General features: G+C 46.1%; 1 protein-coding gene across 16 annotated transcripts in view; it reads right to left on the bottom strand.

The window, feature by feature from the left end:
* Positions 1 to 20,784, bottom strand: part of tenm3 (teneurin transmembrane protein 3) — a 255,412-nt gene that overhangs the window by 153,057 nt on the left and 81,571 nt on the right. For 12 of the 16 annotated variants that reach the window (XM_028977050.1, XM_028977052.1, XM_028977053.1 and 9 more), the window contains 3 exons: positions 12,440 to 12,760; positions 12,008 to 12,034; positions 8,499 to 8,777 (listed from right to left, as the gene is read on the bottom strand). In XM_028977050.1, coding sequence (XP_028832883.1) covers positions 8,499 to 8,777; positions 12,008 to 12,034; positions 12,440 to 12,674 — 541 coding nt within the window. In that variant the 5' untranslated portion in view covers positions 12,675 to 12,760. The remainder of the gene's footprint in view (positions 1 to 8,498; positions 8,778 to 12,007; positions 12,035 to 12,439; positions 12,761 to 20,784) is intronic. The other 4 variants (XM_028977055.1, XM_028977061.1, XM_028977063.1 and 1 more) reach the window with 1 other exon arrangement.

The raw sequence follows: 20,784 nt of genomic DNA, 5'->3' as shown, positions 1-20,784 counted from the left end.
CAACCCCTGCCCGGTGGGGTCTGGGAATCATCTCGTAGGGCCTGGACGTGAGTAAATGCTGTGGTCTGGACGCCTTTTGCATTTGTAGCAAACGTTAAGGCTCGCAAGGTGCGGATAGCCACTCTTGGCCTGCTTTGGCATTTCAGAAGCCTGCCAGCCCCGTGCAGGACTCCTCTGGTGCTTGTTTCCCTTGATTGAGTCGGATGCATGCAGATGCCGTGACGAGAACAAACCAGATGAGGGTGTTTAACACAGGAGAGTGTGGAAAACTGCCCTTGATGTAAATACAGAGACCGGGGGTAATAAAACAGAACTGAGAACAAGGCTGTCTGATGCTTAAATGCTTACTTAGCTCAACACTGACATTGTGATTCCCTTTTAAAAAATATTACATGAAATAAAGGTATCTGTTTTCAAATGGGGCACTTGCCCTGTCAAAAGATTCCTACCATGGCTATGATAAAAACAGAACCCAACAACGTTCCACATAACAAAATCCGACTGGTTTTCAGCGCCAGCATAATGTTTTGGTTTTGATTAGGTGGGATGGATATGGTTCTTTGTCCCGTAGACTCACATATCACAGCTTGCTCAGGGTCACTGGTCGTGTACCTTGGATCCCAGGTCGACTGTTCTTCCTTCAAACCGAAGTGATACAGACATTGCATTTCCCCCCCCCAATTGATAGCACAGCCCTGGAACAGCACAGAACGAGAACAGGAGACCCACGCTCTGAACTGCAGTAAACACTGGCTCTTGTACCGTATCCAGTTCCTTCTCTTCAAACCAGCCACAGATGGCTGCAGGCTCTGAGGCTCAGCCCCTCACTTAAGCACTGATTAATTCCCCATGCCTTCACGAGGCAGCTCCGCTCATTAATGAGCCTGAGATCTGGTGGCATTTACGTTTTTTGGGGTGAAGCTCCCCGTCAGGAAACCCAACCCTGAGATCGAGTGGGCCAGTTGGGCAAGCGTGGGCCAAATGGCCTGCAGATCCAAATGGAAACGTGGACGGGTCTCCGAGGTTTTCGCCCACCATCTTGCTCCATCTCCTCGCCACGAGCCTGGATCTTGCCTTGCAGGTTGTACAGGAAGAAAAATCTATTTCTGAGCTGTAGAGAGCCACTTCTGTTTTTGTGAGTGTGTGTGGCGCTTGTTAAAGATGTGATTACTGTTTAATGTCACTAGGCATATGGCGCCGTGTTCTTCAACTGACACTGCATTGTAGTGCCATTCAACCTGTCAGTGTAAATAAAACTCCCACCTCCACACACACACACACACGTTCACACAGAGGGCACTGTAATGATGCCATGTTAGTGTTCGGAACCAGAGTTAACGTCTTTACTGAACCAGCCTGTTCCCATAATCCCCTCTGAGTAATGGCAAACATTTCAGAGACCATTTTTTTTTACGAGATGCTGTTGGACGTGCCAGGAGACTGGACGTTTTACGCGTCGCTGGGAGACGGGAGGAAATGACAGCTTTGTTCACAACACCTTTGGGTAACTACCGCCAAACACGTGACCAGACATGGGCTTTGGTTTCCGTCTGGAGTTCCTCCAGGAGGTCCAGTTCGGCTTCAAACGTGTGTGTCTGTGTGTGTGTGATGGCCGGGGGCTTGTTCTGGCTCCAAAAGCCGTCAGTATGGGCCATTCTAACAGTCGGCCAGATGGTGAACCTGGCCAGCCTCTGGATGACCATAAAACGGCCCCAGCTTTAATATGGGGCCAGCGCTGGCACTGGAGCAGGCAGGAGGTCTGCCACGCAGCGTACAGCCCCGCCATCTTAGCCACGATAGGGGGCCGTCCCCGAGTCCCAGTCCCTACTCGGCCACGCCAGCGCCATTAACATCCCCATCCCCTGAGCTGCACGGGGTCTGTTCAGTTCAAATGCGGCAGGTTTGACCTTTGAACCGGATGCGGAGCACATCTGTAATCAAGCTCCAGTTCATTCAAGCGGTTCATTTCCCTCAACATGAAACACACCATCAAGATATGACTCCAAACTGGCTCCACGGTGCTTGCTGCCGCTTCTTTTTCTCCGTTCTACAGAACCCTGTCTTCTTTATTTTCTCTCCGTATTCCTCATGCAAAAAAAAACAAAAAACTGTCATTTATTTTGCCACGACTTTCAAATGCCTGCCATGATAAGGAGGATTGTAATGATTCTGAGATTAGCATGTGCGTTAGTGCTTCCCTCTGCCGAGACACTCCCTGTGATTTCATGTTTTATGTATCGTGAGTTGACTGATGTCTCCCGCATAATCGCTGTCTTCCTCAGCCTGATCAGCAACTTGAGTGAAATATTCATGCCTCTGCATTATTGTACACATCATTCTACAGTTTATATACCTGTGTGCTTTTGTGCCCGAGGATGAAATGGTTATTTCACATAATGACACGTAATGGATTGCATGAAGAGATCATATTGTAGATCACAAACTGAACGATATCTTGTCATTCTTGGAAAATAGGTTTTAACAATTCATTTCTTGTGCGAAAAACAAATCACACATTATCTTCACGCCGGTTTTTCCTCTGATGTTGGTGAACCTGACAATCGCAATGTTCTGCCAAATGTGATTCATTCAATTTCCTGCTTTTTCAAAGCCCATCTGTTTCGACACAACATGCCTTTCAGTGAAAACCAATCACGTTCCTCAAACACCATCAATGAGCAGAACTTGTAATGAGCTTGTACAAAAAAAAAATTAAAAGCAGTTTATCAGAAGAGCAGGAGCTATATGAAAGTGAAAGTGATTGTCACACGTGATACACAGCAACACAGTGCACACAGTGAAATTTGCCCTCTGCATTTATCCCATCACCCTGAGTGAGCAGTGGGCAGCCATGACAGGCGCCCGGGGAGCAGTGTGTGGGGACGGTACTTTGCTCAGTGGCACCTCAGTGGCACCTTGGCAGATCGGGATTCGAACCAGCAACCTTCTGATTACGGGGTCGCTTCCTTACCCACTAGGCCACCACTGCCCCTAAAAGGGTATCTAAAAGAGTATGAAAACTACCACTACTACACACACATACACACACACACACACACACACACAGCTTTTATTAATTTTGAGCCAGACTCTTATCGTGTGTCAGGACCTGCACACCCCAAATCTGCCTAACAATGCCCCTTTAAGAGCAGGCGGCGCACTCTGGTGATTACAGCGCATTAAAATTGTCCGTCTTGTTTCTGTGCGTCTCTGCAGAGCAGGGATGAACATAATAATCTGCATCGCGCGTGAGAGGGGAGCGCGGCACGCAACCAAAAAAGGGGGGGCGCTGACAGACAGGCCTGTAATTAAATACTGCACGGCATACTACCACCACGCCGACAAGGGTGCGGACGCGCGGCAGAGGTGCCGACAATGGCGCACCCCGTACTTGCACTTTGACAGCTTATGCCGTTTTCAGAGCTTCGTCTGACAGACGGAAATCTGCTCGTTTCGAGCGTCCACTGACATGGAGCATGAAGTGAACAGGGTCACAGGGTCGCACCTGCATTCATACGGATAGTCATAAAAAATGCTTATCCATAACCCCGACAAAGACACGTGCACATGCAGCATCTCACACGCTGGAACAAAGAGGGCTCACAGGAAGTAAACGCGGATGCCGCTGTGTGAGACCGGGCTGAGCCCAGCTCACAGCGCGGTCCAGCACCCTCTCCCACAGACACACTCGGACTACCTGGGAGATCTTCTTGGAGGGGACACTGCACTGCAGCACAGCGCACGGTGACACAACGTGAGCAGTGGCCAGCCACGACAGGCGCTCGGGGAGCAGTGTGTGGGGAGGATGCTTTGCTCAGTGGCGCCTTGGCGGTTCGAACCGGCAACCTTCTGATTACAGGTCTGTTTCATTACACGCTAGGCCACCACTGCCCCAATAATGAATGATGCAAAAAAAAAAAAAAACAACTCAAGCAATTCCAACAGTACAAATGTCTTGCTTTGTAGGGACAATAGGGAACAGTGGGGTGCACATTAAAAGTGAACACAAACAGCCTCACAATGTCTTCCGCTTACAGGGGGGTTCATTTTTATCAAAATAAAGTGCCAATTGAAATAGCAATTAGTCCACTGGCACTCAGGGAGCCTTCTACTCGGAAGCAGAGGGAGATCTTCCTGTTTGCTTTCCCAAGAGCAGGAGCTCCTATTGTAGTAAATGCAATAAAGACCTCAAAAAGGATCACAAAAGCATCACATGGAAAGAAACGTTTCTCTTTTGCCTCGAGAAACAAAGGGGATGCAAGGTTTAAAAATAAGTCTGGTCACGCACATCTAACATGTCAAATTGTGTTCAAATTGTTGTTGCAGTGTTGCAATAATCTGTGATTAGATGCAGGAAGATCCTTAAGTTCTCAAGAATCCAAAAGTGTTCTGCAAACCCGTCATAAACTTTCATTAAAACAGCAGAGAGAAAACGGAATAGGTGTATTTAAGTGTATTTTAAACAAAACCGAATTGCTTTTCATTAACAATATTGAAAAGTTTTTGTGACATTTTGTCACTCTTCATGTTGGACTGTTTTCTGCTGACTCATTAAACAGTGAATGTGATCAAATCTCATTTTTTAGGGCGTACGGTCCAGCTCTGTGTAAATGTTCCTTCATGTTTTGAGTTAAAGCAGGTCTGTCTGGACATGACAGGCCCTTTGAACACCTCACCGAGACCCTGACTGGCACTGATCACATTAAGTGACGGGCCAAATGTCAGGTTAAGCTGGTTAAAACATCTACGACACAGCGCTGTTGTTGACATATCTTTATCTTATTAAGTACAAGGCCACTCAAATGAATAGCGCGGCCGCTGATTATGGAGCTGCAGGCGTTGCGGAGCAGAAAATCACTGGAAAATCTGCTTCAGTGTACACGAGTGTATGAGGAATACTGATAACTGCGATTTGAGTGGTTGCACATGGTGCTGCCGGCTATGGCAGAATGGAGGGAGGGACAGAGCGACAATCTGGGGGTACGCGGCTGACTGGTGCTTCTTAATTACAGGTTGCTCAAACTTAAATGCACAAACCTTTGCACGGGGGTTAGGTTGCGAGCCTGAGCATCCATTAGTTATTGAATGAGAGCGACAGCAGTGGATGTTTACTGATAAACCGGCCAAGTCAAAGGTGCACAGGAACTGGTGCACAGGTACCGTACGGTGAGGACAGGAAGCTGCAGCACAGTCTGACGGTGTTGAGCAGGGAGGAGGTTAACTGCCACAGACAGGCCTGTCAGAATATTTTGGAATGTCTCCTGCATTGGAAACCGGGGTTCAGACATGACGGGGACAACTCAGCCACACACACACACACACACACACACACACACACAATGCAGTTGATTTGCCCATATGTGCACTACCACACTGAGTGCACTCCTTATAAACGTATAAATGCTTTATGCAGAATAAAGAAGAACAACATTATTTCATTTACATTTGTGCCATTTAACAGCTGTCTTACAATCAGTAGTTACAGGGACAGTCCCCCCTGGAGACAAGTGTCTCGTTCAGGGACACAATGGTAGTAGGTGGGGATTGAACCTGTTCATAAGCATACTTCTTTTTACTGGAATTGCCTCTGCCCTTCCATGAAGCCATTTCTGGAAAGGCATCAGTACAAGAATTCACACATGCATCCGCACACACAAGAGCGATTCTAGTATTGCCTCTTTTTCTTTTGGATGAGACCTTCCATGTGTTTTTTATTTCAATAAGTAAACTGAACCTACTGAGTAAATCTCTGTCGTACACACATATGCACATATGCATATAAACAAGGGAGATTAAAGACGCAGTTGGGGAGCCCCGCTAATGAGACCCCAAATTGTCACAGAAGTGCTGGAGCGCTCTCCCATGCTGCCCAATTGAAAGATCAAACATGCAGTGGGACGGGGGGAGACGTTTTTAATGGGTGCGCCTGCTGCTGGCTTTCATAGCTTTCAAGGTCAAGAACGGAATTTGTTGTCACGTGACCTAAACCAAAAAAATGGTTGCCTGTGTCAGTCAGATGAACAAGTAGATTTGGTCCTAATCTGGCCAGATCAAAGAACCCCGTTTGTGCCTCAGGTTGTATTTTTATTTGCAGCGGTCGCCTGAACCACGCAGATGGTGAGATTAGCTTGGTGCTTAGCGCAGTGCTGAGTGTGGCGATAGCGAGAGGTAATATATAACTGTCCAGGGACTCGGTGTCTCTCTGATTGTCTTTTACGCCTGGGGTCTGCCGGCACAGAGGGAAGTGTGTGAGGCCTCACACCCTTTTTGTCCACCTCTGTTGCTCTTAAACCTTGCTGCTCCCACAGGGACGTCCTGGGTGTCCAGTGACCCAGAGAGAGAGGCTCGACTGGGATGGGCTGAAGCGCATCCGAGGCTCGGATATCCCCCCCGGAAAAAGCCGAGTAAAAGGAACATGCTCTTTTGTGCGATCCTCTTTTCTTTTTGTGCATCTTCGCTTCTCTGGGTCAGGTGACTCAGACGCCCCCCTCGCCTCTCTGTTCAGGAAATGTCTTCCAGAACATTCCGTTTGGTTGTTGTTCCGTAATAGGGTGCGGGTGAGGGAGCTGTGGCCCAAACGGCGAGCCCGCTGGACCACGATGGAGCGGCGGATATCATCTGTCAGGAGGACAAACCCCGTCCGCTCTCCCTGCATGGCCCATGGTCAGAATTAATCCAGCCTTTCTCCAAATGAAACTGCTCCCAAACCGCCAGCCCAGTAGCTAAGAAGTATAAACAGACCCCGGCTCCGCTCCACCGGTGGAAAAAAAGCTGATTTAAAACAAATACACAGACCACGAACGTGACGATTGGTTTGAATTGTGGAATAAGAGGGAGAAAGGGGGCAGACCCAAACACAGTGTCAATCATTCGGACGCAGTTTCTTCCACAGGGCCCGCTAAGCAATGTCGACCTCGTGTAAACAGGACATCGTTTGATATGGCTGGAACTTCTCCGTCACCATGTCCAAAGCACCTTGCTACACAACCCCGGCCCTGATCTGCAACAGTAGCTTCATTCTCCTGCTCCGGCCAGCGCTATTTACAACCTCCGCCTAATCTGCACACTGTCGACACCTGTCACTCGCAAAGAGCATATGTGTCACACTTAAGAAGGCAAACATGGCGCAGCTTCACCCCGCTGTCAATCACGGCCCTCACCGTGGCATACAGGGATCCGCCCAACCACGCCAATCGCCAAGTCTGCTTTTACTACGATTTCATACGTTTAGCAAAATGAATTGGCCAAAGCTGCAACTAATCTCCCTGTGGACGTAGCTGCATATGCTTGCTTAGATGTATAGTATGTGTTATTAAAAAAGAAAGCTTGACGAACTCATAACGTAATGGCAGCAAAAATCTCGAAACAAGCACGATCAGCGATTTCAGTTTTGCTTAATTAAGATGCGAGGCGCTAATGAAAGTGATTATATAAGGTCTTTTCAAAGGTTACCAACACACCACACCTGTAAGAGGAGGTGCCTGGAGACTGCTAATGAATGGGCTTAACTGGGAATAAGCGCTTGGGAGGGGTACTAGCTCGAACAAACTAAGATAATGAATTAGTGCTCATCTCTCCCCACTTAAATAACAGTATTTTTTTTTTTTTTTTATTTCCACTTTGTCAGCATGTTTGGCAAGTTTAATTCCCTTTGGTTCAGAATCTCACTTCAATTAAATATGATTGAGGCCGAAAGATGGTAATCAAACAAACATATTAAACTATGAAAAACAGAGGGAAAAAAATCAGAACACACGTGAGTGGGCATCTGAAACCCCCGACCCTTCTATAAGGCACTGTCACCTGAGAGCGCTTTGAACCATCGTGGCTTTAAGACTGAGACAGAACCGAGAGAGAGGAGAGAGAAAGACGGAGCGGGAGACTGAACGTCGTCACTCCTCCTTTTCCTGTTCTATCATTCACATCACTCTTCCAGGTTTCAAGCATGATCAAATTTGCACTTCAAACCGTTGGGGATTGTTAATCAGGTATTGTGTGTGCTCAGCCAGGCATGCTGGCATTCCGGTGGCGCGGAGGTGAGGCCTTCCCCGCGCCGTGGCCCACAAAGCCGGCTTTGATTGCGCTGTGGGGCCCCCGGGAGGACGGTGAACAGGTGACTGCGTCCTGGGTGGATTTCCACTGGCCGTCGTCTCTACAACAAAGCCGTCAAAAGCGCCCCTCCTAATCCCAATGACGGCTGGCGCGCTACAGGCGCCCGGTAGGCCGCTTACTTGTACAAGGGCTCATGGGAAAGGCAGGAGCTCGCTGCGAATTGGACGGAGAAACACACATGCATTCCTGAAGAAGCGCACACATGCTGAAAATAAACCCGTGGCTCTTTGGAGACTGATTGCTGTCAGTGTGTGTGTGTGTGTGTGTGTGTGTGTGTGTGTTCTGGAACAGCAGCTGAGTAGGGCACGTGAGTCAGGCGTCCACTGCCAACCAGGCCAACGGGGGATTAAAGGTCGGTGCTGGAGGTTTGCCGGTGGGTCACTCACCATTCTCGCTGTCGGACTTGTTCTCGTGCTCTGTGTCGGTGAGCGTGAGTGCCGAGTTGGAGCGGCTGGACAGGCAGGAGTTCCGTCCCGACTTCACTCCCCGGCCCCACAGCCTCATGGCGCGCTCAGGCGACATCACGCCCTCATTCTCCGTGTCCACGTCCGAGCCGGCTCCGACGGAGAAGCCGCGGTGGGGGAGGCCCATCTCGGCGCAGAAGGCCAGGCCGCGGCGGGTGGCCGGCTCACAGATGCCCAGCTGCCGCAGGTTAAAGTTCTGCCCTGCAAGCAGCGGGAAAACACAACGTCAGGCACGATGCGGCAGACGTCGAGTACAGTGCAACAAGGCTCCACGTGGTACAACGCAAATAGCCACTTCATGCACTGTTACCAAGTGTCTTTTCAGCACAACACAACACTACACACGCAGCAGAAGCCCTCTGCACAGCTACACTGCACTGTTACAGAGACAGGAACACAGGCAACAGTGTTCAGAGGTTTAAAACCTATAAAACTACAGTCGACATACCCACCTTTCACTATAAGACCTATGACAATGTCCTACACAAGGAATTTGAGGAATTCAGCATGGGTTGTTGCAAATCCATCACGTATCAATATTTGTGAAGTTTTGTTTCATTTATTTTTTAACAGTTTTATGCCTTCTTTAAACCTTGTTATTAATGAAATGGCTACACAAAACCCCCACCGACGTTATTTTATAAAAGGTGACCCGAAGTGGCTGGTTGGTGTGTGTGTGTGTGTGTGTGTGTGTGTGTCTGTGTTGGGTGGGGGCGGGGGCAGAATAGCTCAGGTATACATGTTAGCTGGGTGAGCAATGAGGGCAGGGCCTCTGCAGCAGTGGCAAAATAAACTCTGACAGGTAAATGGAGCCTCTGCCAGCTGGGCAGTCCGTTGGGAGCGGCGGGCCATGAAAAGATCCCTGCTTTAGGGAGAGGAAGGAGTTTAAGAAAAACAAAGCTGTAAATTGATAGTAGCGATTTTCAGCGGGAAAAGGGGAGGAATTGTATCAACTAGCCGGAATGCCAGACAGAAAACACAATTTCTACAAACAGCACACTCCTCACAAACCAGACTATCAGGTCTCATCAAACAATCAAGATCTGTAGCCTTTGAGTGCAGGGAATCCCCCAACACTGGCTTCACACCACACACACACACACACACATTTGCACCCATCCCAACATGCTCCCCTGATGAACCAAGTTCCTAAAAGAGAGTAAATACTAAGTATTTTGAAAAGTGAAAACACGACATCTGCTAAAAGATTAAAAGATCTACATTTCCAACTGTGGTCTGCCATCACGGAATAAGCATATTGCAGCGGAATCTCAGTATAGCACTACTAGTTTTCACACTAGACTGAAAGATATAGACAGCATTTCCTTCTGTACCTTCATTTATAGAAAATAAAAAAATAAAATACATCTCTCCTGCTACTACATACAACAAGTAATAAATCATTCTTCTGAAGCTTTTAGTCAGGGTGGCTGTTATTGGTTGGACATAATTAGCTGTTATCAAGATGTCAAAGTGGCAGCTATATAACCAGATGGGTTCCAGATGTAAAATCAGCAAATTACAGTTTCATTGGTCGTCAAATAGTTTCACCACTGGGTCATTTCAGTAAGAGGACATATTTTCAGTCTTGTGAAATGAGAGGCCTCTAAGAGAACACTGCAAGGTGAGGTGTGGGGTGGGACTGGCATCCAATCCAGGCTGGTAGCTGCAGCTGTCAACTGAGATTTAATAAATATCTTCAGGACCCGAAACCCTCTTCAAAGGTTTCATCAACGGCAACAACAGCGGCGGCAGCTGCTGCACCAAGCTCCAGTATTCATTGGCGTATCAACTGCTGCAGATCGCCAGAGATGATCTGCATCAATTGTTATTATCAAAGTATTTCAATTAATTTTCTTTCTTAGGGGCAGCGTCTGAACTCAAAACAAATTAATGTGAAGATTAAAAGAAAAAAAAACTGAAGCAAGGAGACAGAGTCAGATTTAATACTTTGTAAAGCATTTAAAATTTATATTTTTGAACAATTGCAGCGCATTCCAAAAATGCATGAACAGACACAATTTTTTAGGATGTTTCCCACCTTTGATTTGTTTTTTTGTTTCATATCATACACAGGTTCAACTCAACCCTTACACAATTCCATGGAAGACGATCTACTGAAACAAACTGGTTATAATTTATATACAATTTCCTTCCCATTTTGCCTTATCCGGATATAATGATTTCCAAGCGTTATCCCCTCAACATTTAGAGTGTGAAGGAGGTCCATGCTGCATTCCTGTGAACAGGCTTATGCGCTATGGAGATGAAGAACGCACACACACACACACACACACACACACACACACACACTCGCGCACTCACACACATGCACACACACACAGACGACAACTAGAAATTCAGAATGCTGAATAAATACTTTCATTGTTTTAACTGAAATTTGTTTTTAGTTCTGATTACCCTGTTAATATTTCCTGCATTGAAGAATTAGAGGAATCAGGTCATACTTGGCTGCTATGGATTTCAATCAAATTATCCTCCACTTAGACTAAATCTTTTCTTTAATGCATAAAAACATTATAGAAGTCATACATTTTTTAATTGAAGAATAAAAGCAACATTAGAATTAAAGCAACCCTAAATTGTAAGATTTAAGATTTGGTAACTTGCCCCAAGAAGATATTATACAGATTTGTTAATTACATCTTAAGACAGTGACTGCACTTCAATTAAAATTGTATTAATTTTAAATGAACACCAATTAGTGTCCAATAAAAATGGACATGATCAGATAATTAAGCAATTATGCATATTCTTTCAAATATTTATGAAATGTTAATTAAAGAGAACAGTCAGGAAAGAAAGCTGTGGGTTTTTTGCCCATTGAAGTTCTTTTTTTACATTTTTTCCCTCCTCAAATATTTATTCACTTTAAAAACTGACCTGTCATCTAACAAAACTGTGGCTAATTAACATTTTTTGGTCAATTACCTTTTACAAATTAGTTAGATCTATCATTCTAATAGCAAGAGGTCAGCTTTTACAGGAAAGTGATGGACACCAAAATGATAAGGCAAACAGCCTTTCAAAAATTGAGCATGAGCAGAAAATTTACATTGAGCTCTTAGCACACCCGAGTCTGAGAAAATAAAAAAGTGGTATATCGCTCTCTGATCAATCATACAGGGTAGAGGGCACACCCAACCCCATACCCGCCTGTCCTGACGTCTACCCCCTGGGAAATCCCTGTCATCTCTGATCACTACTACTGCTGCTAAGATCATCCAACAGGAAACACAGGAGGGAGAAAAGCACAATGTCAGATACACACCTTATACACACACAACAGCCACACTAACACAACACTAGGGCACCCACAAGTGTACTTGTTAAGGTGAAGCATTTTGGTTCACATACTACAGTATTTAATGACTAAATTCACCACTAAATTGTGATGTGATGATACTTACCATTTGCAGGATATATTTTAATACGCCCTGAATGCAAAATGAAATGGTACCAGTAGGTTAGACATGTTTATTATCACGAAAATAACTAAATAATTTTGTGGTGGTAATAATAATAATAATAATAAAAATACATTTTAAATGGGTTAAAATAATCATAGAATATTTAGATGTGGCCATAAAATAACCCTTATTTAGGTATAAAATTGTATAAAATTGTCTTAGCGTTCCATTTGAATGGGGCCGTTATTTAAAATTTGTTGGAAAAACTATAAAAATATAGATTTATTACATTGCAGTACTAGGTCACAATTATTTGTGCAATGTATTATTTAGTGTGTATGCATATGGTGTGTGTGTTTGCATGTGAAGTGCACGTGTGAGCACACGCATCTCTGCACGTATATGTGCATCCATGCAGACCTTCCCACCAACCTTGGCGCGTGTACTCATCTGCCTCGCGGTGCACCATCTCTTTGACCCTGGTCCCGTAAAGCAGTCGAGTGGAGGAGTCCTGGTCAAAGGCCTTGAGCGTCTCGCTAGAGCTGTAGGACTTCTGGGTGGGAACGCGACAGTCCTCGCTGTCGCCCGAGGAGCCCGTGTAGCGCCGCTCTTTCTCCCGCCGTCCCTTGGTGAGCGAGCAGTACGGCCGGCGTTCCTTCACATCCATCCTGAGCGCATGCTGCGTCACCACACACGCGCTAAACGCTAATCCGATCGCTCCCCCCACTCCAGGCACCGCTTACCGATGTCTACCTGGGAGACAGAAAGGGGGGGGGAGAGAAAGAAGAAGGACTTTGAGATAGCGGGTCAGATAGCGCTAAGCTGTGCACTTAATCTTCCCACGATTCGCAAATCTCTCCACCTTCTGGAGTGCTGGGAAGAGGGCGTGTCGGTGCAACATGATGTCTGTATTTCTCCACACACTTAACACTCACGGAAACAAAGAAAAATGTGTTTCTGCTCCGACTTTTCATGTTTGCTCTGCATGGCCTGCAGAAGGGGGTCAGTGGGAGATGGCGAGCGGTTGTTAAATGACGGCAGGGTAGAAGGCCTGGTGTAACGAATGACTCTGCGAGTCTGCTCTGTGTCCAGAGCAGCTGATAGCTTGGACGTGGCCATTAAGAGAACCGGAGAAAACATTTCATCAACCCCATCGGCTGATGAGAGGAAGGAGGAGGGGAAAAAAAAGCTTTCATTAAGTCCCCTGCCAGCAAGAATTAATAAAATCTACCTTGCAACTGAAAAAAGACTTAATGGCAGACAGAGTAATAAATGGTGGTGAGGCCCATGGGTGCATTTCAAATGTTTATTAGCCCCCAAAAAACGTACTCTGTTTCTAATTCCTGGCCTTGGTAATTGCCATACTTTAATTTCTTTCGTAGCTGGCCCTTTTGTCAAGGTCTCAGGGTGCTTACACTCAGCCTTTCTTCTCCTCTTTGAATCAACCATCAGCTTCATGATAATGTTTGGAATATTAAAAATATATATATCCCTTTCAGTCCTCCCATTCTGACAACTGCAGATTTCAGAGCCAGGAGGACACGCTAAACACAGAGGAGGACGAGACGGTTGTGATATTTCACTTTGAAAAAGCACAGTTAGGTCCCTCCCCCTCTCAATCTCATAACCACCCATCCTAAAATTAATAAAAATAAAAAATAAAAAAAAAGATGTTGCAGTAAAAAGGAAATTTTTACAGGCTGCTGGAGGATGTGCTGTGACGAAGCAACTCAAAGCACACAGATACACACAGCACAACTAGAGGTCACGGATACAGATGCAGTACAAACTTAGACCTTGTAAGAAGTTCCTAATAATAGTTATATATTGCACTAATAACACAAATACATAATTATCTATAATAGTAATAGCATTACATGTATTCCATCCAAGTGAGTGCTATTAGAGAAGACCCATACCTTTATTGTGTTTGTACGTTTAAAAAAAAAAACATTATTATTATTTTATATTATTAATATTATTATTATCTCATTGCTCCAGACATACAAACTTAAAACTTAAGAAAAACACTCTCTTATTAACACTGAACTTGTGTTGATTTTGTTTTTAGAATATGCAGTAATCACATTCTGTAGTCATTTCCTGTTGAAAGCAAAGCGATGGCCACAAAAGTGTGTCATAATTATCAGATTTCTGTCTTTATCCTCATAAATGAATTAGGTCTGGCTGATCAACTGCATTATTGGTAATTAAATTCTTAATTAAAAGCCGCTGCGGTCCAATGCTTGGAGCGGGACCCGGAATAAGGGACGCGGTGGCAGCACTGAGAGGACGGTAATGTATTCGCAGCGTTAACCCAGCGCTCCGACTTCACTCGTGCTGCGGAGCGGGTAGGTGTCTGAAGTCCCATCTGCATGAGCACTGCGGAGCGCCTCAATAATCCATGAGTCGGCGTTAGTATGCCATGTGCAGTACTGCTCCTCAGTCAAACGTAGACAAATGTCCTGTTGTTTAACTGGGTCTTTGACTTTATAGTTTATGTTAACTTTTTTTTTTCCAGCAGAGCCTTCAGTGTGTGTAAAATAATTTCTGCATCAACTGTAAAAAATGTAAAAAAAAAATGAAAAAGCAACATTGACACACAGGGATTGTGCTAATGAACAGAGGCTGCGTAAACGGATGAAACCGACATGCCGGAAAATTCTACAATCGTCAGCTTGAAGTACATTACACACAAATACGTCTTCGGCTGCTCACCTCATCTCGTCCGTCCTGAGTTCGATCTGTCCGCACACTTCACACCCCTATACTGTCCGAGCCACGCGCCTTTCGCTCAAACACCCCTCGATCGGCCCAAAGAAACAACGAAAAATGAAAGAGAGCGAGCAACAGCGAGGAGACGCGCGCTCCGATGTCTTGCGATCCACCAGGAAATCGGCTGAGCGTAAAAGCGACACCTGGCCTGGTGAGCCAGAAGACTCCTTCATGCTAAAGGAACGTTGTAGCATTCCTGTCATTTTTCTCTTGCCATGTGTGTGCATTGCATGAATTAGAAAATTAGCACGGGCATGTGGAGGTAAAGATGTAAAAATGTACGTGTGTGTGTGTGTGTGTGTGTGTGTGTAAGGGCAAACGACACGCGACTGAGCCCGGGGGCCTGGTGCCCCTCTCCATAAGAGGGCTCTCTCTCCCCGTGATTCAGTGCCGGGTCCCGCCGCCCCCAGGCAATGTTTGTCCCCCACACCGTAGGTCCTGTCATGTGCGTCTCCTGGGGTGGTTTCTGTTAACACTCACTGAACAGGTCCTTTAATTCTGTCTCAATGCACAGGTTAACAGGGAGGGAAGCAGAAAACGAGCCAGCCAAGAAGGCCCTCCTCCTGCTATTAGATTTTTATTCTGGCCTGGTCTCTAGCTTTTGTTGTTGTATTTATATGATACGAGTCCAAGGCCCTTTTTGTTAATGAGAGCCAGACCAGCCATCACACACCTTTTACTCCATCCGGTGTTTCTCTCTACGTCTCTCACCCACTCCACTTCAACAGCGCTCTCCTTGGAACGCTCGCCGAGAACCTGAAACAACACAACTTCAGCCTGCCAACCGTCCCACGATCAAAGGGAGAGAACGTTTTTTTGTCCTTTTTTTGAAGGGGCAAGTCAGCGTTAAAATCTTTGTTTATCCTGCAAACACTATCATCAAATCTCTCAACAGATTACTTGAACCCGCGAGATGAAAGGAGAGGGGCTTCACTGGATGCAGGAAGAAAGAGGCGAAGGGGGGGGGGAAAAAGCTTTGTGAAATGAATAGGGATTGGACGAGGAGCGAGTGGCCCGTATTCTTGTTTCAGGGTGGGTCTCAGCAGGATTACCTGTCTCTCGCCCTCTCTTTCTCTGCCTGGGTAATTACTTGTGTGAGGGAACATGCTAAATATTAACTGGCTGACCCCTGGGTACTCCCATGACGGACAAAAAGACTCAGAGCGGACGCGTGTGTGTGTGTGTGTGTGTGTGTGCTAGCTATTCTGTTGCACTTGAGCTGATTTTGCACCAAGGACAAAAGTACTGGACAAAAAAACATATCATATAAACATTTGTCTGGTTTGAAAGAATTTGAAGACATTTTTCTGTCAGATTACAGTAATTTTTTTTCCAAAAAAGTAATTACTGAGGCTGTTAAAATGACCATGTTAATCCTTGTAATAGATTTCTAAATATGTCACGCACTAAAATAAATGAACAAGATTAACATGGCTGCATTTTGTTTACTGCCTGTGTGGGTCTGACCTCTAACATAGATGCAAAATTCATTGCAGCCGGAGATTTTAACTTTTAGTCTTTTCATTAAAAAAAATTTGGCCAAAAATACTCCCGTAAGAAGGGTCAGCATGGCCAGTACAGTACAACTGAGACGGAAGAAGAAATGGGGAACGTGAGGGGAGACAGAGCAAGAGTTTGAGTTTGAACGACAGATTAAAATGTAGGGTAATCTCTGGTCACATTTGGCAGAGAGTTGGAACAGTGTGTGTGTGTGTGTGTGTGTTTGATCAGCAAACAGTCGGCCCTTATCGCTGAGTGGTGTCTCCTCTGTCGTACAAACACTGAAGGCCTGTGTTCAACGCGAGTGGAGTGAGGACCTGGGCCGGAGGAAGCGATTGCAAACGTTACACAGGACTGATACGGTATCTGCTCTACAGCAATTAGGTCTCATTTTTCATTTATTACAGAACGACTACTTCAAGCCAAATTCAAAACCGAATGCACTTAAAAGGTTACAATTATAGAGAATTTTGTTTCAGTGGATTCAACTTCCCAGAGCCTCAGAAAAACACAAAGCGAGAAAAGGAAGCTTGCATTCTGGGAGAGAGCATGGATTTGGCCACCCTGGCATCAAAATACACAGCAGCTTGCCATACCCAGAATGCCAGCCAGTGAGGACGGCCATAATGCAAACAGTTTTATTTCTGTTCGTGATTCTCAGTCAAATTGTCTCGTTTTTGAGACAACACTTCAAATCTGTACAACCTATTTTTCATGCGTGCAACAATAATGTCCTGTAACAACCTGGACAATAAAGCTTTCTAGGTCCGAAGAGTCAGAGAAAAAAGTGATAGATGGGGAAGGGAAGAAAAAGGAGTAAGAAATATGAGACAGAAAAGAGAGAGAGAGCACATTTCACAGCCTTGACACAAAACAGACAACACGGTCGGAGAAACTTAGAAGGGTGAAAGTGCAGCGGGGGGGAGAGAGAGAATAAACGGAAAAGCCAGGGCTGTTTCCCTGCGGACTAGCGTATCGCTGCAGGTTTTTTCCTTTCGGATTCTGTGGAACACGGTGGAACGTGGTGTGAAATTGAGACTCCTGGGCGGCATTTCATAGGCCGGCAGACTCCAGCGCGCCACATTATCACTGGAACTGCAGCTGAATGGAGGGAATGGTCGAATGGGAGAGAAAGATTTTTTTTTTTTTTAAATGCAAGAATTTATTTTTCAAGGCGAAATGAAAGTGTCGGGGCAGAAAGACGAACACGGTGAGCAGAAGGCAGAAGCTGGAACCGACTGGACTGACCGCGCGCAAGATCAAAGCCGCCCCCGCCTCCATCTACAGGGGGGAAAAGGGAGAAATAAATCCTCCCTCCCCTCTCCTACCCTCTACCCCCCTGCACTCAGGATGCATTTTAAAAGTCCATCATTAAAATCGTTCTGATCAAATGATTCTAACATGCGCCGCGCTGGGGATGTCACTCATTTTCCCAAATCTCATGTCGCCCGATCCAGGATCAGAGAGGGATCCGAACACATCCCTAACACTCGCTGATCCATGTTTTCCTGGCAATATATAAGACGTAGTGCATCACCCATTAGAATGCTTGAGTTAAAGTGCATCTGCAAACCTCTGCACAGTCGCCTTGGGGTCCTGATCAAAAGATGTCTACAGCAGAGCTCACATTTGTCATTTCCCAAATTAAACAGCATTTATAAAAGTTTGTCTTCTGGCTTTCAGAGGTACTTATACACCAACAAAATTGGCTTGGTGAGCTATTATTTGGTCCTGAACAGAGCACAGACATCTAGTAAAGCAGTCAATGTATTTCTGATCATTCAAATGGCACAAATGTGATAATGTTTGTGAATGTAACCCCATGCACTGCACCGGGAACGTAGGGCCCACTGTGACTGGTGAAGAGAAACAGGGAGATAAATAGACAGAAAGGGCGGGGAGGGGGAGGAAAGACGAGGCTGTTTAACATCAGCGGTCACCAAAGTGCTAACAGCAGAACGGCTCTGACGCGCCCAGCGACAGAAACGGATTTCAGCCGCCGATGTTTACCTTCCCAGCCCCTGCGCTCCTCTGTTCCTTTCCTGTTCCCTCCCCTGAGTGTGATTTATAGAGCCTGCGATGGCGGGATGATTTCTCTGGGGTGGGATCATTTAGAAGAGCCTCACATCTCGGGGAAGTCCTGACCCCCCCACCATCCCCAGGCCGGCCCAGAGCTGCGTTCCAGTCCACCACGGGCCAGGAAACAAGTGGTTTCTGCGGGGACGTCTGCAGGCCAGAATACCGTTTCATTAATGATGGCCATAATGAAAGAAAAACAAACACAGGCCAACACAGGCGCACACACACACCCCCCAGAGCCCGGTGTGTCAGGGCTGCATTTGGTGATTCAAGACTGAACGTGTGCGTGTGAGTTACTGCCAAGTTCAGCAACGCATGACAAACTGTCTCAGCACACCTCTTTAACACTGTCTTAGCGTAAAACAAATACACACAGTCACATACACACACACACACACACACACACATCTAATGGTCTGTAGCGCCCAAACCCCATTTGTCCTCCCCCAGATAACAGTGTGGTGGAACGGCGGCCTGGAGCTCAGGGTTAATAAATTAGTCTCCTTCTTTTCATTTATGCCCAGTGTCCTAACGGGGCTGAGAAAGCACAGTCGCTTCCAGATGGCCGTGGAGTGCGTGTGTGTGTGTGTGAGCATGTGTGTGTGTGTGTGTGTGTGCGTGCAGGTTCTGCCTGCAGCTGCTTCTGACCTAGTGGATGTGCCTGACACCGGCGGCTAATCCAGGTTGACGCACCCTCCCACACACACACACACACACAAGAACTCAATTACAGACAGTATGTAACAAAAGCACGTGAAAAAATACACTAACACACAAGTAGTGGTCACCTCACCCATACGTGCCCACGGACACACACACACACACACACACACACACACACACACACAACGTACCACACTCTTCTGTCCCTAACAAGGAGACATTTTCCCACACAGCATTCCCATCACACATCAACTGACCCCAGCACTCAGACTGATTCCTTCAGGGCAATCAAAACACACACACACACACACACACACACAATCACATGCCACAAAGTTGACCTTGGCAAACAGCACAGGCACACAACACAATCAAGAACAAACCTAACATTTACAACATTCTGTGTATCAAAGCATGTGTGTGTGTGTGTGTGTGTGTGTGTGTGCCTTGGTAACCCACAGGCCTCGTAAAGTATTGAAAAGCTCAGTGTGAAGAAAATCTCTCTTCCACTTGGTTTTGTCACATTAGGGAGGCCCTGTCCACCTCTCTCTCTCTGTCTCATTTTTTTCTCATCCTTTCCTCATTCCCTGTCTCAGAACCGTCCTTCCCTCTTCCTCCTGCCCTCCCTCCCCCCGTCTATCCGTCTTCCTCCCCCTGGAGGGCGGCGTTGCAGGTCCCTCCCTTTGCCATCATTAGGCCCTGGTGCAGTGAACTCTGGGTGCACAAGACAATTTGTAAAAAAAAAAAAGAACACACACTCACTCATCCGGCTGTAGCTCTGCACTCCGTCACAGACAGTGAGACAGGGAGGGAGGGAGGGAGAGAGAGATCATCTGGTGTGTGTTTTAAAGGGACATTCCAGCATGCTCCATATGGTAGAGGAAGGAACAGCAGGCAGACAGGCAGAGGGGTAGAATGGAGGAAAGAGGGTTTGGCAATTTTGCACGTGAAGCAGTTATGCCAATAAAGCTCAATGAATAGAATTTTATTGAATAAAGAGGGACAAAGGAAAGACCTCTTTCTTTATCCTGCCACTATGATCACAGACACTACGTGATCACACAAACCGGCGATGGGTCGAGTCTCAATAACCTTTATGTGACATGGAGTACCGCTGTGGTGTGCAAATGCTAACTAACACTGACTGCTGCGCATGCATGGACACACACACTTCACACACGCAGCGCGCTACACAGTCCTGCTCAGCAATAAAGGACAGCTGTTGCCTCCCTTTAGCGGCGCACTAAAGCCAGACGTTCAGATGGATGGAAAGCAGAGAACGCGATCAGCTTGGAACACAAATCAGACCATCTACTTTTTATACTTTTTATGAGTGGAGCAGGAACTGAAGAACTTGGCTTCAATTATTCCCAATTTTATTTTATCGAACATTTACGGATTGATATGGTGGAATATCCATCACTCTGCATTTACATCATGTATGTATATGCATATGTATGTCATGTCATGTATGTATATGTGTGTGTGTGTGTGTGTGTGTGTACATAAGTGTGTTCGTGTGTGTGTTTACATGCAGGTTCTTTGAATCTACATCATTGGCAACATCATTTGTTTATTTCATCTCATCTCTTCCCTCTCTCCCTCTACCTGTCCCTTTATCACCAGCAAGGGATGAGGTCACCATAGCAGCAACCGCTCGTGGATTAATAATATCTCCAAAGAGAAAGGAGGGATTAGCCAGTAAATACAAACCACTCTGATTACAATGGAGGGATGGGGGAGGAATGAAGTGAGGGATA

The sequence above is a fragment of the Denticeps clupeoides genome, chromosome 4 (genome assembly GCF_900700375.1).
Source record: "Denticeps clupeoides chromosome 4, fDenClu1.1, whole genome shotgun sequence".
NCBI classification, from domain to species: domain Eukaryota; kingdom Metazoa; phylum Chordata; class Actinopteri; order Clupeiformes; family Denticipitidae; genus Denticeps; species Denticeps clupeoides.
Note: the sequence above shows the minus strand (reverse complement) of the source record. Positions and strands in the feature narration are given on the sequence as shown.